Source organism: Labrus bergylta, chromosome 13, assembly GCF_963930695.1.
Source record: "Labrus bergylta chromosome 13, fLabBer1.1, whole genome shotgun sequence".
Classification (NCBI taxonomy): domain Eukaryota; kingdom Metazoa; phylum Chordata; class Actinopteri; order Labriformes; family Labridae; genus Labrus; species Labrus bergylta.
This window is the reverse complement of record NC_089207.1, coordinates 29,335,925-29,356,584: the sequence shown is the minus strand read 5'-3', so window position 1 is coordinate 29,356,584 and position 20,660 is coordinate 29,335,925. Positions and strand designations below refer to the sequence as shown.

At 38.7% G+C, this 20,660-nt stretch overlaps 1 protein-coding gene across 1 annotated transcript; it reads right to left on the bottom strand.

Annotated features, from left to right (window-relative positions):
* Positions 1–3,654: 3,654 nt before the first annotated feature.
* LOC109984372 (FAST kinase domain-containing protein 5, mitochondrial) lies at positions 3,655–7,835 on the bottom strand. Its single transcript, XM_020634493.3, has 2 exons — positions 7,713–7,835; positions 3,655–6,351 (listed from the first exon to the last, which is right to left on the bottom strand). Exon 2 carries the CDS (start codon positions 6,340–6,342, stop codon positions 3,913–3,915), a length of 2,430 nt encoding a protein of 809 aa, XP_020490149.2. The 5' UTR covers positions 6,343–6,351; positions 7,713–7,835; the 3' UTR covers positions 3,655–3,912.
* Positions 7,836–20,660: the final 12,825 nt, after the last annotated feature.

The following is a 20,660-nucleotide window of genomic DNA, read 5'->3' as shown; positions in this document are numbered from 1 at the left end:
GCAAGTGCTAGTAGAACTGTTGCATCACTCCTTAAAGAATACGAGACATACGGATTTGTCTGCTCCACACAATATGCTAAAGTCTGGAATTAAAGCAGACAGACAGTAATGTCTCTATGTTTGAGATAACTTAAGAAATGTTGATTCAAGTTTAGCCCACATTCACTACGCGATGGATTAACTCCCCGGCTGAGGAAAGCACAGGAATTGAAATGCAAATAAAACGGGATTACTGAGAGAGCATTCAGTCTAGCAGAGCCTCCTCCATTAACGGGGTGGGGGGGGGGGGGGATTTCACATCTGAAGATAATGATTATTCACTCCTTACTTATTTTTGGAGCAAGTTAATAACTCTTGTCATCAGCCATTTAAAGACAAATGAGAGTCTCTTGTTGTAAACTCAATACAGCTTGAGTCCCCATTACTCCACACACTCTTAATAAAGCTGCTTTACTGAGGCAGGTAGTAAATGGTAAATGGACTTGAGCTTATATAGTGCTTTTCTAGTCTTCCGACTACTCAAAGTGCTTTTACACCACATGTCACACCCACCCATTCACACACTGATGGTAGTGATCGCTATATAGTATCATCAGAAGTAACCATTCATACACCACCACTGAAGCAGTGGGAGCAATGCAGGGTTAAATGTCTTGCCCAAGGACACATCGGACATGTTACCCAGCTGGGGATTGTACCCTTGACCTTCTGGTTGAGAGGTGGTGACTCTACCAACTGAGCCACAGCCACCCAGTCCCCTATCCCCTATCCCCTCTTGTAAAGTGTCCACCTGATAACAATGCTGACATATCATCAGTGAGATTCAGAACATTTTCTCTCCCCGTACATGGATATGGGATTTATTTTTGCAAGTCAAAAGAGCTGCAACCGAATCCAAAGAAAATGGAGCTAAATGAGAAACTGAATCATCTGAACTTCAAAAGTGTGCGTCCATGCACATCGAGAAGTGTGAAATTTGTAGCTGCAGGGGTGGCACCAACTTGAAAGTAACCAAATAGGAATTCTCTTTCATAGTTTTTTCCGATCTGCAAAAGAAAAGGGAAGGTGTTGACTGACTCTTGTCTTCCTTATTGAAATGTAATTACAGACTTTGAATGTGATTCTGTTTCTTTTGTTGCATCTTCCAATTCTTTAAAAAAAAAAGTTTTGCTGACAAAATTATATAATACTGACAGAATGTAATAATCTCTTTCAGCATGTTTTTCTAAGCTTGATAAAACTTGTTGTCTGTCTTTACACATGGATGCACACCTTGTAATTAATTTCATCTCAGTAATCTGCAGTTACACTGAGGAGTCGTGTCATCTGGCTCATCATTGTCAGACTAAATGTGCCAAGGTCAAGAGTGCCCTCTACTGGCAGAAGGTAAGCATCGCCCTTCAGCACTTCAGTATCTTTTTACCCTCCTGATGGAGAAGCAGTGGCAACAGAGCACTCTGTGTCCTCCTTTCCCCAGCAGCTTCCTCCAACTCCTCCTGGGGGAAAACCAAACACTCCCACGCTTGCTGGCAGATACTGTGTTGTTGACTGAATATGCTTTCCCTTTTTTGCTTCCGGTAATTCCTTCCTCTCTCTTCTTGTCTTGTCTCCCCTCAGGAAGCGACTTCAAATAAGTGAAGGAAGGGTACAGAAGTGAAAAGAATGATTTGCTTAATAGTCTGTGTCCATAAGTGAGGCGATCCTAAATTAAATGTACGGTCTGATAACCAATTGTACGGTCAGTTCAATTATTCTAAATTCTGTCACAGTTCTACTTTGTATGAAGTGCATTGGGCGAATCACAAGCCAAATCATTGTTTGTATTCAGCTTGTTTCCCAGGGGACACTCTCTCAAACTTTCTCAGTTGGGAAAAATTCAGATTCATCCGATATTCATCTAGTGTTGACAATAAGTGACATGGCCCTGTAGGATCTTCCCGCCTTCCCTTCAGACACATACTGTATCTCCCAGTAGCATACCTAGAAGCTGTTTTTGTCTGCAACAGCACAAACATCAGTTTGTGGGTCACAGAGGAAATGAGGAAACGGGGAGGGAAAGAAGAAACATCTTAAGAAAAACATCACACACCTGTCATCTCTCCAGCATCTCATCACAGCTCTCTTCAGGGAGTCAAAAGGAGATCCTGGATGTTCCCAAATCCTGGAGGTCAGCAGAAACAACATGTTTTTTTAATGATATAATGTACTCTTCGTAAATTTGAATAATTGTTGTGAATTATAAACAATCAAATGAAAGCTTTTAATTCTGAGAAGAAAGTTTCCCCACTCTTCACTCTTACAAACATACAGAATGACTGATAAAGCATGACATGCTGCCATACAGTTACATTCTCTCTTCTTTTTATTATGTCACTGCTTTGAGAAACTGTACCTGGTTTATAATGAGTTGATGAGAAGCATCTCAGGTTGTCGACCTGTATAGCTGTTAGATTATAAGAAACAGAAGATTTGCATTAAATAAACAGAGCATGGATCTTACAAGTCTTTACAAGATTGGCTAGTTGATCCTTTTTTACAATATTCTATAATATTGTGATAGAATTTACTACATCATGTTTGGACAAACTAGAGCAATTTCCTAACAATAAGGTATCTGACTTGTGACAAACTCACAAATAAGGATGAATATACAAACAGTGAAATGTGTAAAACTACTTATCCTGCAGCATAAGCACGATGATCTCTGCAGCAGTGTTATCTTCTAACAGGTTGAAGGAGGGAAACATGGATTAAGTTTCTCACAGGGTTGAAGGATTACTTTCCTAGTTTATGGGCTTGTGTTCTCTTCTCAGAGCCTCTTGGTAGGTAGACACTGTGGAAGGTTGTGTTCAAATGTTTGTATGATGGGATGTTTAAATCTCATAATGCATTCAGGTTTTGTTTGAAAAACGAAGTGACAGTGAAATGCACTTCAAGTCTGATGTTTGTCCTTTGCCTGACGCCTTCAACCTTTAATATCTTTTAAACCTTTTAAGAGTCATTTACACAATAGTTTGCATTTGAGGGGCCTTTGTAATTTTGTTATTTCATCTATCTAATAATTAGAATAAAATAAAAGATTTAAATAGACAAACACCAGGGATATTCAGAATCAAAGCCTATTTCATTTAAGGAATATATACACAATCATTATTTTTGTTAACTAGTAACTAAAGAGAGGATTCTTCTTTGACACCCAAACGAACATTTTGTTTCAGAAACTTTGTTAAAAGAAAGAAAACAAGAACATGGTCATTGTGCATTTTGCCCCGGTGTGAGTGGTAAGGTCTGTATATAACACAGATACTCCACTTTAATAATTCACTCTTTTCCCATTTCAAATGAAGTTGTGAAAGGATCTTTAAGCTTTTCGTTGTCACAGATTGAGGAGCAGCCACAATACCAAATAAAGGACAAAAACAAAATAGAAGTCGGCTTTAGGCTCGAGCCACTTCAGTTAAAAAGATCAAGTTTGAAGCGGCCAGTAATCTAATGACTCTAGAGATAGATGACCTGACCCATCTAAGCAATGTTTTTTTAGGGTTTTCACAAAAGTCATAAACAAATACTTGTAGTTAGATTAAAATTAAAAGCATAAAGAAATCTATTCTTCTGAATTTTAACATATAAACATCAACACTGGCAGAGACTGTAAAGAGTTAAATACTTTTTAATTAGAGATTTTCCATAAAAAATGTCACAAAAAAACAAATCCTTTTAACCAAACATGTAAAAAAAAGTGAATGGGATTAATCGAAGGTCTGTCCATCTCATTGACAGAGCTCTTTTTGTGCTTTGCACATACACAAACACATAACAAACTAAAGATTGTCCAGAAGCCAAAGGGGGCTCAATGATTGCATTATAGTCTCAGTTCGCTGGGATTTCTTCTGGCTCTGAGCATTCAGCCAATCATGTGAGACTGTTGTAGACTTTGCAGTGCAGGTATGCCAGCTTCTGAGCCCTGCTTTTTCTCAGCATCGGAAACCACTCCTGATAGCTGAGGTCTACAACCCTGTAACCTGCCAACTTCAACTGCCTCCTCTTCATCACATGGAGCCCCAACAAATGTTGGGATTGATAGAAGTAGTGGTTTCTGCTCGGGACCTGGATAGCAAGTTTGACTGGGCCTTTAGAGTCCTGAAGGGCTGAGCGACTGGGCTTGATAAGAGCTTCAGTAATGTCACTGGTCAGGTCAAGCCCTGTATTAAAAAGACTATCACCTTCATCTTGATCCACTCTGTGAAGAGATGTAGGTTTTACCTTGTAAGAGGAGGTTAAAGGTTCAGTGGATTTTTTGGAATTCATTAGCTGTGCTAATAGATCATCAGTTAATGTCACTCCTAAATTCTTCTTTCCCCAACCCTGGTTAGGAGGGGATTTGTTTGAACTGTCCTCATGAGGTGCAGTGGGTGCGTGGGATTCTGGGTTCACAGGTATAGGCAGTCCAGTGGAGTCCAGATGTACTTCCAGGTCGATGGAGCGAGTGTGGGGCAGAATCATTCTCTTATGTACATACCTCTCTCCTCCAAGGAGATCCTGCAGAGCAGACTCTGCCTCCTGAACCTCCGGTTTCAGGCAAACATCTGATTGAGCAAACTTCCACAGCATTTTTGCCACATCCTCTTTAAGTTCAGAGCACAGCCGTGGGCCGGTCCACTGAGGCAACTCCAGCGCCACAGCTCCATCTAAAGTGAGCAAGTCTTTTTTCAGCTCCAGCTGTTTGGATTTCAGTGCTAAGTTGACAAAGTCAGGACTCAAAGCCAATTCGATTAAGTCCTTTGGGAACTGAGAGACAAAGACCAAGCCTAGAAGGCCAGTTAGCAGATGCTCTGGGTATCGCTGGAATTCAGCTTTCCTCTGCCTCAGGGCTGCTATTAGGCTAGGATAGAAACTCGAGCTCTGAACTGATTGAAACCCTAATGTCCCAAAGGCCCACAGCAGTTTGCAAGAGTCTTTAATCCTGCAGTGCGACGCAAGGGAGGGAACTCTCTCTGCAATTGCCATCAGGATGTTATCATTGTGACAGTGCAGCGCTGAACAGGTCAGTGCCACATGCATTAGTCCCTGGATTCCCATCCTGTGGGCCCGTCGAGGGACTTCCTGGGCCATTGCCTCCATCCAAAGCCTGTGATACAGGTAACTGAATCGCAGGAATTTCAGTACATTGACCATAGCAAAGTCACTCATCTCCTCCACTACAGAGTGAGCCTTATCAACAATACAAGTCACAGCAGTTTCAGATATTGACGTCTGGGACTTAAAGAGCCCCAAACATACAATACCAACCTCCTCTGGATACAATTGTGGTAAATGTAGCATTAGAAGCTGTTCTAGAGGACGGATTAAGTCTGTTGGGCACTTTCTGCCCTCTCCCATTATAAACAAAAGTTGCACCAGCTCAGGGACTCCAATTTGTCCCAGATTCAGAAGAACTGACTTGTACAGGTGGGTTAAGAACTGGGGGACCCTCTTTCCAATGCAGCGCCACAAGTAAGCAGCTAACAGCAGATGGTCTAAGTTCATCCGGTGGACCCGGCGGGTCAACTCAGCCTCATACAGACTGAGGACCGCGTGTTTGGAGGGCATGTCCAGCCACACGAATGCCTGCAACACCTCCAGTAGCTCACGTTCAGTAAAGAGGCGAAGTAGTTCCACAGAATATCGAAGGAGCATGATGAAGCGCTGATCACTCCTCACTAATGACATCTTGTCTGGATGTAAGCGGCTGAGCTCTGTAAAAATCTGAGACACATCAGATGTTTTCAAGCTGCTCTTTAAATCAGCCACTTTTTTCAGCAGCAGAACGGCCTCTTCCCATTGGATCGGGTAAGGCCTCAGGGTAAGGTCAAGGGTGACAGCAGCATACGCTGACCTACATTTAATGAAGGCACGTATATCTACTGCATCATCTGGCGTCGTGGGTTTTCTGTGGTGGGATAACACTGACGGGGTCTCCAGTTCAGGGCTTTTGTTGAAGGCTGTGTCAAGAAGAGTGTTTTTTGAGCTGGAGAGATATCGAGAGCAACTCACATTGTAGTGATTGCTCTGTTGGCAGAAGGTAGATGTTAGAGAGGAGGGACACTGCTCATCCTCCTCATTGTCCATGGAGGCTGCAGAGTTCCACATAGAGTGATGGTATGAGGTAGGGTTGTAAAGCAGCCTGTATCCTTGTAGTAAAGAGGCCTCCTGGTCTTGCAATACTCCTTCCTTTCCTTCAAGATCATCAGTCTCATCCAATCGTTTGACATGCACATGCTGAGCCTGGATGAATTCCTTTCTCAAGGCCGGGAGGCAGCGTAGCCTGGGCATCCGTCGACATAGTACACAGGAAGCCATCATTTTTCCAAACTAAAAAGATAAGAAAGGCATGGTTAGAGATAGCTTTCAAATGTCAACAGAACATCTAAATCAGATCAGCTCAAAGTTTAAGTTCATGAATTTTTGTACAGATATTGTTTACATTCCATTTAGTAAGAAATACGGAAAATATTCAGGCTGAACTTTAAGAATTGAATAAGTGTTACCACTGGGAAAGTCATTTACCCCCAAAAGATGTCTCAGACTGGAAGCCATAATAGGGTTAAACTTCTTTAGACATACAACCCCCTGAGACATGAAACTTGGCTGGATCAGAGGGAAAGCACTGCATAACAGATCCAAATAACTGAAAGGCAACAGCTGATGCCTTGTTTTTAAATTATTAGCACATGAAGTGAAAAGTTAATAACAAAATGAGTGCTTCTGGGGAACCAGGAAGTTTCCCAATGTTGCAATTGGTTGACTTTTTAGGATGACCAAACACCAACTTTTGGGTGAAGCGGTGTCAATATGTGGTCATTTTTATGTGTGCATTTTCAGTTCCTCCAATTTTGTTTTAGGGTTTAAATATAACAAGATATAAGGCATTTTTGCAGTGTACTTTATCTATTGATCAATTTTCAATTTCAATCAATTATTGACTAATACATGTATGTGTGTCTATTTGTTTTCTCTTATTTGTCTAATGTGTTCAGCACTGTTTTTGCTCTTATGTGCATTTGTGTGGGTCTGTTTTTTCCCCTACTTGTATTTCCTTAGCATAAGGCTAACTCATCTGCACTGTATCTTCAGCTTACTTTTTCTTTGAACATCACCTTTTATTCAATCTATTTACATTTTGGGGGGCTGTTTTAATGCTCATTGTTTCATATTGAATATTACTGTTCACTAGTTTTAATACAAAGGTCGGCTTATTTTCTTTGCCTTCACACAACACTTACAAATGTCTCTGTGCTTGACTTGTGCTGCAGGATTGCTATGTCCTTGCCTTGCATTCAATCTAAACCATGGCCAAAGGTACTAACTCTAATTTCAGACAATCACTCTTATATTTGTTTTTACTCTATGACTTTAGCGAGAGTGTCTAGCCCTAACTTAAACCCTGACAAATGCCTGTTAGCTTCACACAGAGTCCCCCAGCACAAAGCTAACCAGCTAAAGTAGTAGGTACATTTATTTAGTATCCAGAATTGTGCTCTGACAGGCACGTTTAGATAATTTGTCTTTACCGACGATAACAGGGAAAATGCACATTTCAGTGTGAGTGAGGTTTCAGTAGGTAACTTTAACATTCATTTGGGCTAAGTTGGATGTGACCACTACATACATAGGCTAAGTGAAATAAATACCGTTGACCATAAAATATACCAAAGCCCGTTGACTTAACTCACCTTTTACTCTCCAGAATCAACATCAGCTTTATTTATGTGTTTAAACGGCCACATTAATATAAAGCACGTCCTAAAGGTGGTGGCAAACAGGCATGCTGTAATTACACCGGAGCTCAAGTTGTAAGACCTTCAAAATAAAACACATCTAGACTTCATGGGCCAGAGAATGTGAGCGACAGGAACTAAAACAAGTTGAAATGTGGTGTTTTGGTTCACAAGATATATTATAGTTACGTACTTTCACAGTTAAAATTGATTTATTAAATAAAGAATTGTGTCGGATTTATGAATAACATTATTGTGGCAGGTTGATGTGGCTTCCGTGGAGAGACTGACATAGTTTGACCTACGGTAACTGGGTAGGCTCAAATGTTATGGCGACGAAACGCAAAACTTATAACTATATAATAACTTCAAAACTACCGTTACAAAAAGTTTGCGTAGCCCGTTACTGTGTATCTAAATAATAGCGATCCACCCAATTATTTTAAACAAAAAGCCTCTTTTTTTCGTTATGTACAGCTGACTGAAAGGTCAGTTAATCGACATTTATCGGTTTGAAAAGGACATACTGAAAACATTCTTCAACATTAACATATTTGAAAACGAATAGCTCTTAAACAAAACAAACAAAAACACATTTTAAGGGCTTACTTTTTTAAATATTAAACTTAAAAACACAACTACATTTTTATATCATCTACCTTAGGAACAAATTATGCTGTTCCTATATTTTGTAAAGTTGAATACTATTTAAAAAGATAATTGGAAACCTCTAGTTAGAGAATTATTTTAAGGTTAAAAAAATGTATTTACATTAGCAAAGCACCTGTTTTGATTTTATTAAGCTTACACCAGTATTCAATACCCTAAAGTAATTACACAAATGATTGTACTGCTAAGATTGTAGATGTTTCAGAAAAAGGGGTAACTGTTTTTATTTTTTGCAAATGCTGAGTATGCATGGCTCTGTTTCCAGCCCTATATTTTTTATTTTGAGATGTGATGTGAATACGTGTCCTTCTTGAGCAATGTTTAGAAAGTTTAGTCTAATTTATAAAATGTCAAACTTATTTCTGATCATCACTCTGTACTTATCACATTTTAATAACATCAATGACAAAGTAAATGTATTAATTAAAATACATTTGTAATATTTTTTCATAAATATAGGAATAACAAGAAAATAAATGTCTTCACACTGATTTTTTGTTCTTTAAGGTCTGTAAAGAAATCTCAGAATTTAGCTGTGAATTATTTTGTTTCAAATGAAAAAAATTGAATATTAGTTTTTTCGTTTCAGAACAACTTATTTATCAGACATTAGCCTATAACTCCATCAAATGAAAGATGAATCTAGTTTTTCATAAATTAGTTTTCAACTGTGTTCCTTCCTGTGGACCTATTTCAGTCAACTGGCCCTGCAGTGAATAAAGTTAACTTGTTTATCAGAACATTTAGAAAATGAAGATTATTCAAGTAAGAAAAATGCATCAAATGTCTTCTTCATGTGATGGAAATTAGATATTTAGGTTAACAGAATTGCCACCTCAGTATTGATCACTATTTAACCTGATTTTAATGCTCAAACTAGAGACTTGTTCTTAAGTGAAACTAGTCTTTGCATTAGAGATAGTTAAGATCTTTTTGGAACATTATATTCATTTTCATTTACAATGTATTTCTATTATTCAGTAGACTTAAATTGTTATAGTTAAACTTTACACAAACAGGAATAGTTGATTATTATAATAATTAGCATTTAAATCTAAATGAGCATAACTTTTTAATTCTCTGCTACTTATTTCTGTGTGAAGAGAAGAGAAACTTGGAATTCTGTGCCTCCATTGTTTGACTTCATACATGACTGAATATAGGGGTTGAAAAGTGAACTAGTTAGGTCTTTGGTCCTAGAAAGACAATTCCTCGCATTTAAAAAAGGAAAATTCCTCACATCCCTTCAGTGGGAGGAGCCATTGCAAAGACACTTGGGTGGCAGTAGCGCTTGATTTTTGTCCTGCTTCGATTAATCAGTTACTCTTCCTATCCAGATGAGCAGCCACATATGGCTAACATTAAGTTTCATACTGTAACAGCATATAGAAAAGACCTCAAATACAAGAATGTGGCTTTCGAGTTAGACTTATTTGTGGCTTCAATGTGACACAAAAGCTGACTGGAAACACATTTGCTGTTAACTTTCAATTTGTTGGAAATTATTAAAATAAAAAAAGATCCAAATTCAGGTTTGCTATCAAAACGAAAATGTGGTACTTAAGAGAATGTGTATAGACTTAATGTTTAAGACTGTATTCAAATGATAATATTACTGAGGATATATTTTCAGCTATAAGCTTTAGTCAAGTCACTTTATATGCTAAAGTTTAAATGACAACTAACAATACTGGTAGCGTTGAGACTTCTGGTAGGCTATGTATTTACCCATGTTAATACAGATCATTTATAACATTGTATTGCTCATGGCATCAAGTGAAAAATACTTGATAAAAAGGTAACATTTTTATAGGCTAATTTATATTCATGTTAAATGTAGTTTGTTATTTCAAAGATTCAGCTACAGCTGAAATGGATCATTTCAGATAACAGATTAAAGGCACAATTGGTTAAATGTTTTCCAAAGAGACATGCAATAATGTTTACTTTGATTTTGTGAGTTATTTTTCGTTAGGGTGACTGGATATGTTTATTTATAGCCTATCGTGTTTCTATATTAATTGAATATATTTTCGTTAACCATGCGCTGGAATTTTTTTTAATGAAGTTATAAAACTTGTTGTGCTCGACTTGTGTAACTCTTGTATAACCCATTTGTTCCCTTGTTTGTGTGTTGTTGTGTTTAGTTTTTTCCCTTTTTTTAATTGATGAGGACTTAACGGTAGTTCATATTTCACTACCTCTGCCTGTTTATAACAATCTAATCTAGTCATTCATGTGAAACTTGAGATTCTGGAGAGGAAGTAGTTGATTTATGCTAATGAAGGAGTTGGGGTTTAGCTCCGCTGGCTGGGAGCCGCCCTTCATTCACCACATGGTTGAACCCAGACTCTACTCGCGCCACTTTCGCAATCTTACTACGATTCCCAAACTCCTTGCAAATCATAATAGGAGCACATGGTTGTGTTTTTGGATTATACGTCCTATCTGATACTCAATTCACAGTGTTTTTTTTTTCTTTTTTCAGTTTCGTAGATACCTCTGCAACAGTGTGAGTAAACGGTAAGTCTGTACAAGTGAGTGAAGATGGTGGATTTTTTAGAAGCTAGTGTCTTATTACGCGGATGTTATTGGCAAGAAACCTGTTGTTAGCCTTTTCGGGAGATGAGGTAAATGTGAAAAAAGTGTAATGCTTTTCTCTGTATGCAAAACCAGGGCCACACATTCACGTTTCTTCTTGGAAAAACGTTTAAATTGCCAGTTTCCGTATTTGAAAACAATGTTGTAAGGGGCGCATGGCAACCTCTCCTCCATGGTTGGAGAATGAGGGAGATTTGAAAAGCATGTGTTGCTGCTGCACCTAAAGTCGGTACCACGGGGACGTGAAATTACCCGTTACACACTTTGATAGTAGATTAGAGTCAGATACTATTGTGCTCTTGTTGTCTGTCATTTGTTAGTAGTATTGTAAAGTTTGCTGTCGGTTTGTGCGCTGCGATGTACATTTAAAAGTGCCTCCAGAACAAAGCAGCAGCACATGGGGCTGAAGCAGGCCGCGCCGAGTCAGCTAGCCGCAGATGCTAACAAACCACACGAGAAGATAAATCATTACGTTACAAATAAAATGAAAAACATTGGCCCAGACTGGTCATATTGTAGGCTTAAGCCAAGTGAATACTTGTTGTTTGCAGGCACTCTGTAACAAAGGCTGATATGTAATATGGATGTGGGTTAGCCTGTTAGAGAAAGTAGCTAACTATGCTAATACAAGAGAATGCTCCTTAGTAATTGTAGTGTTTTAGTCTGCTTCATTGGTGTGTGTTGAGTATTTTACCAACATACCACGTTATGACATCGATAATATGTGGCAGCATACGTAGCATATGAGCTATATTATCTTTCACAGAGCTAACCGTACTCACAGGTTACACGCGTTAGCCTCTTTAGCTAGCACATGCTCGCACTGGAGTGTTTTGATGGAGCCCTCGGGTGTGCAGGATTCTTACTTAAGTTTGCAGTAGCTCGTATCATACGCTTGGTGCGCCTGGTCACAATGAGCGCACACTGCACATCCACCTGATATTATTCGTGTACAGATATTAGTGCGGGTCAAATGTAGTTTTACTTGACTGATAGTGTAGTCGGTGGACGTAGATTTATAAAATGCGGACTTGTGGGCGCCATGTTAGTGTGTGGGGGAGGGGTATAGCTCTGTGACCATCCACCAACACCACGGCTCCTTGTTCACACTCACAGGTTTCACATTGAACTTTGTCAAGACATTGTAACACCTGGTTGTTTGTTATATCATCATATGAATCCACACAGGCTTACTTTAGTATCACCTGTACTTTCTTCTGCATCCAAAACACTGACTATTAATTTGGCGGGTTGGAGGAAGCCCCAGTCACACGAATTGAAGGGCTTTGTTCAAAATAGTAAAAAAATATGAGCACAACTCACAACTAGAAAAAGCATTAATAAGCGATATTCATAATTTTTTTTTTTTTAAGTTAAACACTTCAAGAAATGTGCCTAAAAGTTTGAGTTTTGCCAATGCAGTGTTCCAAAATTAGTCAACAAGATGTTTAGCAAAAAAAAAAGCATTATATGACAACAGAACTAAAAAAAGAACGTAGAACAGCATGTTGCTTTATCTGCATCAAAAACTGGTTTGTTTTCCCATTATTTAAATTCCTTTTGCAATTATATGAAATGTTTGTGGTGTAGAGATCATGTTATCTAACAGACAAACAGCACTGTTACCTTAACCCCCTTTCTCGTGTTAACAAAACGTCCTACATAACAGGGGTCACTTTGAATTGAATGAACTGCTAAATGCTATTATACACATGTAGCTGGTCCAAATAACTGACAATGTTGTCTTTATTTGTTTTAATAAATGATCATTCATTAGATAAAATGGTTTACATTGTTTGGTTTAGGATTGTCAGAGTGAGCTTTTGACAGTTTGGACAATAAATATCATAGCTAGTGAGTTTTTATGACTCAGCACCTAAATAAGTGTTTGCTGACCTTTTCTAGTTTGGACAATAAGTTTACAAAATAACATATATCTACTTGCCATGTAATTTTAACGACCTACAATTTTTTTCATTATATTTGTAGACGTGATGATAAATTTCTTATCATGCCCCCTATTTACTAACTATTGAATGTTATGACATTGGATTTTGGCTTTTAACTTGGATTGCTGACTTAAAGTTTCTTTCTTTGTCTCCTTTATGCTTGCAGAACCCTGTGCACAGCTGCATCTCCCCTGGAAAGCCCATCATTGTGGACTTTAAGCCATCCCCAATTCTCTGTATGCAGTCCTCTGTGAACAGCTTGAAGTCAGTGTAGTGTCAAAGTGCTTACAGTGCAGGTAGTTTTATCAAATCTACTGCAGTGAAGGCACTTTCAGCACTACTCTGATAAAGGTGACTAAAGGATCAGGTTTATTCACAGACACGACTGACTTATCCAGGATTGACTGAATCAGTATACACATGTTGTAGCGCCTGCCTCCATCCTGCTGCTACGATCTGACATCCTGAGGGACGAAAATGGGTCGGGAGAAAGGCCACTCTTATCAACACGCTTGTTTGTGAGGCATCATGCGTTCTGTCACTGTTGAAAATGACATGCCATTATTAGGATGTGTCTGTGATCTGTGCAGCCATTGAGAGTTCTACAGGGATCTTTATTGGTATATTTTAATTAAGTACTAACCAACATTCAAAATGTACCAAAATATGGAGGGTTTTTTTATGTCATTGTGTTGTAATGAAAATCACTGTATTCAGCATTACTTTTACTAGTGCTTATGCTAAGGTGCATCTAGTGCAGATAGTGAAGTAGACTAGCACCTACTGCCCTAAGTGCTCCTTCTGGCATAAGGAGCTGGGAATCTCATCTGCCATCTACTATCATTGTATATGCAGTCTCTGTACATAAACACAATGTACTGTTGATTTAGCAGTTCTCTGTTAGTTTTGCATAGTTGCGCTGCGAAAAAAAAGAAGTTGTGCAAATCTATGCAAAACTGATGGTGGCCTGTGTTTCCATCAAAATGTCCTGCTGAACGTAACTTCATCCATAATTGTCAATGTGGAGTTAAACCAGCGGTTTAAAGGAGGTTTCAGTAGTATTAAAGTGCTTATAGTGCAGGTAGTTTGATGAAATTCTACTGCATTGTGAGCACTTGCAGTACTCCTAGACATGTGTTCTTCCCGGAAAACTGCAGAGGTAGCTTAAGCACATGGGTCTCTGGTTAGTTTTGCTGGTTTGCTTTCAGCTTTTCGCCATACTGCTGTGCAAATCCATGCAAAACTGACCATAGAACTGAAATGAATCGATCACAAGTGATCCCTTTCTGTGCAGGTTGGGAGGGGTAGCAATGCTCTGCACTTGTGTGGTATTGCACTTGTCCCGGCCTGTTGAGGAAGTAGGGAATTGTTCTGCACAGAGTTGCCCTGTGAAATTGTCCACAAATAAATGTAGGATTTATACATCCTAGTTGCTGATGTGCTCAAAATGGTGACCTATGAATTATAATCCATGTGTCAGCGTCTTGTCTTGTTTGCTAATTATTTTGAAAATTTGCATAACTAAATGCTATTGTTTACTATATTTAGTTCAGGGTTAAGCAATCATACATTCTACAAGTAAGTATTCAAAATGTTCCCAATCTAACTAAAGTCATGTGAACAAAAAAAAAAATGGAAAAGAAAAAGAAATTGTATTCATTTCATTAAAAAAAAAAAAAATTCCCTTGGCTAACTGATGTGCTTGTTGCTGTTTTTCTCCTCATCAAACCTTTTTTTTAAATTGATTAACATACTTAGTTATCCTGCTCTTATTTCAGTGAGCAAATCATCTGTAATTGTGTTATATAACACGTTTCAGTTTAGTTCTTTATTTCAATGGGTTAACTTTGTCTTTTGAGATGTGCAGTTTGATGAGCAATGATGGAAACCTGCATGTAAATACAAGCTCATTTACACAATCTTTGATACAACTGAACAGCATGAGTAAGTTCTTTTAACTAACATTTAGGTTAAAAATATTTGAAAAATTAAGTAATTGTTGAAATGCCCATAGACTAACATTTGTCTTTTAACAATAATAATTAATGTAAATTGCTAAAAAAAAAAGAATATTAGATATGTTTAACAAATTGATGTCAGCATTTTGTTTAGCATTTAAACTATAATGTAAACTGAATTATTGGAAGTAAGATAAAAACAAGATAAGATATACTTTATTCATCCCAGCAGGGAAATTTAGGTTTTCCAGCAGCCAGCATACATACAAACACAACACAACACATGTATACATATATATCCCACCCATACAAAAAACATGAGCCCACAATACAGTTTGACATAGGATATATGCAACTCAGGCTAAAGTTCAAAAGTTTAAATGTCTTCTGTCCTTACTTAAAGGGGAGTCATTATAAAGTGCAATTGTAGTAGGTAAAAAGGTATTTTTAAATCTGTCCTTTTTGCAGCTTAGCTGCTGTAGCCTCCCACTAAAAACACTCTTTTGTTCACACACGAGATTGTGTAAGGGATGCATGTTATTGTCAATAATGTTCAACAGTTTCTGTATCATCCTTCTCCCCATCACCACCTCCAGGGGCTCCACAGCAGTCCCCAGCACAGAGCCAGCCCTCCTAATCAGCTTATTAAGCTTTTTAGCGTTACAAGCCCTGATGCTGCTGCCCCAACAGACGGCTGTAAAACAAATGGCACTTGCCACAACAGTCTGATAAAACATGGATAACATTTTGCTACACACATGAAAAGACCTAAGCTTCCTCAAGAAGTAGAGTCTGCTCTGACCCTTGTAGACAGCCTCTGTGTGGTGCTTCCAGTCCAGTTTATTGTTCATGTGCACCCCCAAGTATTTATAGCACTCCACCACCTGCACCTCATCCCCAAGGATAAGAGATGGTGCTTAGCTCAGGCCTGTCCCTCCTAAAGTCCACCACCATTTCCTTGGTCTTTGTTACATTTAACACCAGTCACAGGTGCTGCAGCAGGGATTATACAAATTCTGAGTAAAAATGGTTTCCAGCTCCGGTAGACCATTGACATGATATCGATATGCTTTTTATTAGAATTAATTAGCAGTCTAAGGACTGCACTACCTCGATCATCCAGCAGAGAGAGCTCTCTGTCAACCTATTTCAGAATAAGAGCTTTATCTACTGACTCTATTGTAAGGTGAAAGAAATGAAGGGACACATTTTTGAATGAAGCTGCATGCATTTTTTCTGTAATCCAAATTATCTTCCCTTTTTGTAATGGCATCGTGATTATTGTGCTTTGAGATAGAACTGTTGTCAGAACGTTTTTGGAAGAAAATATTTTCATGTGTTTTAAATATCATTCATACAAGCACAAATGTATATCGGATAAAAGTAGTTCAAATGCTTTACCTTTCACTCCACACACTCATGCTTATACACATCCCTCATCTAGCCAACATCTGGTCACTGAGCAAAGTTTTCATTATTGGGCATTGTATGGTAGGCTGGCACAAAGAGAGAGCGTTCACTGAAGTGTTCACCTTTCATTTTCATGTTCTCTATACTTGACAGTCAAGATAAATGGGAAGCATCCAGAAAGGACATGAACTCAAAGATGCATTTCTGTGTGTCAGCCAATGCTGATTGCTCTACAACCCCTATTTACTCTGATGTCTAGAAACAGCTTATGCCTTTATTAGACAGAGTGCTGTGTGATCATGGGTTGACAGGCAGTGGGCACATGGTGTTTTAAGTTGTTTAGCTGGAGTGACTTAACCATCTCCACAGTGTCAACTAATGTGACATAATTCCATGGTGCAAACACAAAATTGAACCAACTAGAAAAGCTCATATTAAACAGTCTTTACATTTGAAATCCCCAATATTAAAACTAAACATACATTTTTTCATATACGGAAATGACTAGCAATTCTCAGGAATGATTCATCCAGGAAATCTGGATTTTCAGATGTGAAGAGGTGACTCTTAAATCTTGATATAGAACATATAATACCTTTAGAGTAGACCTATAGGACAGTGTTTTGTGAAATAAGGAGAATGTTAGGACACAAACAGTCTAAACTGTGATGTGAAGAGCTATGATTACTAATGATTGTTTTGAGTTTAAACTAGACCTGTTTTGAAATTGACAGCTGTTAGCCATGTTGGTTCGTGTTCATCTGCAATGGCATAGCAAGCATGATTTTGTAAATTATGATCCGGTTGTGATCAATGCTTTGTTTCGGTACGGCTTTGTTACGAGGGCTACCATCTTTAAAGTCACCTGGGTCCACAACTTATTAGCTAAAATGAATGAAATTGGGGCTATCTAACTATAAGGATGTTGTTACCTTTTTTTAGTTTACAGCCCAGACTGAGCTTCATTACAAGGACTGTGCTGCCTGATGGTATGTGTTACAGAATTTAATCACATTCTGAATTATGTTTGAATTTAAAGTTTTTGTTTAACCATTCTTGCAAGTAAACAAATCAAAACTTTCAGTTCTTGCCATCATGCCATCCACTCAAATAGGCTAGGACTACACCTAGTGAGGTAGTACTTGAAATCGATCTTGGTCTCAAGACCACTTTTGATGGTCTCGGTTTCGTCTCTCAGTCTCAGACTGGGCGGACTCAGGATTTTACTTCAAGACTGGTCAAGACCACCACTGAAAGACAATTTTTCCATGTCATTACTGTGATTAGAAGGAAAATGTCCCTACCCCAAACAACAAATAACTTCAATTCATTTGTAGTTTTTGTTTTTTTTCCTCTGGTTAACCTTCCCAGTGTTAGACTAAATGAGTGACACGCCCACTGCACACAAGATGAAGATTTTCAGTGATTTTTATGGTCTTGTCTCTGCCTCACCCTGCCTTGGTCTTGACTTGGTCTAAATCCCTTAAAGTGATACTTTACCCTTTGAAACATGAATCTGTATTGACATTGGGTCATATATGTAGTAGAAATGTGAAATACATTTTGAAGTTGGTGCCTTCTTGACCGTGAAAAGGCAGAAAGTGTCTTTTTGGCTCATGTGGATGAAAGACACCAAATCCCAGAATGCACAGCACCACAGGCCACTCCCACTAAGGTCCTCTAGTTCAGAATCAGAAGTACTTTATTAATCCCAGAGGAAAATTCGATCGTTACAGTTTCTCCAAAATATACAATATATATAGAAAATATAGAAATATAGTAATAAAAACATTTACAGACATATTTACTTCAACACATAAGGCCGTTTACACAACTGATTCAGAAATTTCTTCCAGAATTGATCTTGTAAATTCCTGGCAGAAAACAGACTCTATGTCTGTGTCCATAGGCAAACAGTGAGAGCACCAACACTACCAGTCCGCCCCAGCTCGAGCCGGCCCTGGCTCCTCTTCGGCAGCAGCCGTCTCGCAGCTATATGTACTGTATATTTTTTCACCATTATCAGCTTTCTCCATAGAGCCTGTTAGCATAGCTTCCAAGCAATATGGTGGACGTTAAGTTTTGATTCTGGGAGTGAGTTCCCACCCACTGATCTGTGATTGGTCTGTAGCTTCAGTGGTCGAAAATATGAGGAACGAGCGTTCTAGTTTCACCCGCAAAAATCGTCATTTTGCGTCAGTGGTATATTCAAAAATACTACCAGGTTTCTAATGATACAAAGCTTAATGCAAATGGTGAAGTATTCCTTTAATGTCTCGTCTTGGTCTCGGAGCACTCTGGTCACTGGTATAAGTCTTGGTCTCGGATAGTGTGCACCCACATGCACACATAAGAAACTCTGGACATGCACTAATGGAGAGATGTTAGAGTGAGGGGCTGCACATGAAAGAACAGCCGAGCAGTATTCAGGTTCGGCTACCCTCCGGTTCCTACACCAAGTCTCTGCTTTCTGCCGCCCCCAAAATCAGTTACAAAGGGTACTTGTAGAAAACAGCTGTAGAAATTCTGCAGTGCTGAAATAGAGGTTTGTTAATGTATTAGGTGCCATATGCACACTGAAAATGATGTAAAGCAGAGATCACCATTTCACATTACCTTCATTTGTGTGCACATAGTATGTAAATCATACTTTACATTAACCTGAGGCAACTTTGTGTTAAGTGGAAACAAATCTTAGCATGCTGACATTCTAATCGGAAATTATGAAAAGACCTCACAACCTTAACATCATCATGTAGATAATGTCATTAAGAGCATGTTAGCATGTTACCATTAGCATATACTTCAAAGCACCACTGTGCAGCCACAGCCTTTAATCCTGAAGACTGTCTGTTTTATAACGAATACCATTTTTTATTACCCAGGAGTCACTTCATTCTATTAAAAGTAATATATAGGAGCAATTTCATATTCTCATTTTAGTAAAGAATAGTCCAATTTGATGTCCTTTATTAAAACATAAATCATATGTGATTACCCCGTGAATGAGGAATCGTGCTGAGCAGATGATTGCATGCAAAGATGATTAAATATTTCATATGTTGTTTGGGACATGTATTACACTTGCTCTGAGATGGTCATAAGAGAATATGTGATGAGCTATTAGCTGTATCCATGAGAAATGAACACCAATCTCTTTGCAGATGCCATTTGTCCCGAGTCATTCAAAGGCAGACTCTAATTAAGACACAATCCTCTCAGCACTAAAGTGCTCTTTGCTGGATGTGTTGGTCTTTTTTTGTGTTTGGTCTGCTCCTACTCTTCATCTCGTCGATATATTCCACCCTGATCTGTATTCAGAGTTTAGCCCCTCTCTCTGTGTTCTCTCTCACTGCCTTTTTTTCTCTTTTCATCCACAGACAGAAATGATAGAATTTTTTACTAGCCCCTTAACCCATGGCTGGTATTTTTCAGCTCAGGCTTATGCTAAAGTGACCTTTTATTGTGAACAGTTATTGGCCTCACTCTCTCTGGATTAGAGGAGATGATATAGTGTACACTCACCGCATAAACAAGGCTGCTCATTCACTTACTGCCCGCAATGTGCTCTCCTATCTCCTCAATAATAACTATAAATCTAGCACCACAAACGAAAGCAATTTGTGGTTATTACTCAAAGATCAGACTGACTAGACTCTGTTTGCACATGGTTGTTCAGTTTCCTTGTGTAATAATAGCTACAACTGTTCAGAGATTAAACAACAAGAACAAGTGAATGATTTTGATTCTGAACGGGTTTGAGCAACATTTATTAGCCGTGATTTTCCCCAGATGGCCTCAAACACTTAATCAACGGAGGTGCTGAACAAACATACTTGTCGTGATGGTAATTATCCAACACTTACTGTCTGCTATCTAGATTAATATGAAATACTCACCATGCTACCAATTAGACTGCTACCCATTTGTTTTCTCCACTTGTAGAATCTTTAACCCAGAGAGCTTTTTACAGGTACTTCATGGTTAACAGGGTGGGACTGATGTATAACCTGGTTAGCTTCTCTTGTAGTCCTAATTAAATATTCAGAGGGGACCTTGTGTGTGTTCATGTTATGTCTCAGGGGATTGTTTAATTCTGCTAACAGACACAAAAAAAGGCCTGTGTCAGCCACGCTGCTGAGGCTGCATTTTATTGCTGGCGTTCACTCTGATGGGGGTCTGATCCTTTAGCCGACCTCTGCTAGTGAACCGCATCTCCATCTCAGGATGGTGCCCGACCGCGGAGTGAACTCCAATTTTACGTATGCATACGGCGCGCCACAGCTGTCAATTTATGCTAATGCACTTTTGAATTA

What these genes read in the sequence shown, in the direction of transcription:
- LOC109984372 (XM_020634493.3), bottom strand. Translation starts at nt 6,342, where the DNA reads ATGATGGCTTCCTGTGTACTATGTCGACGGATGCCCAGGCTACGCTGC.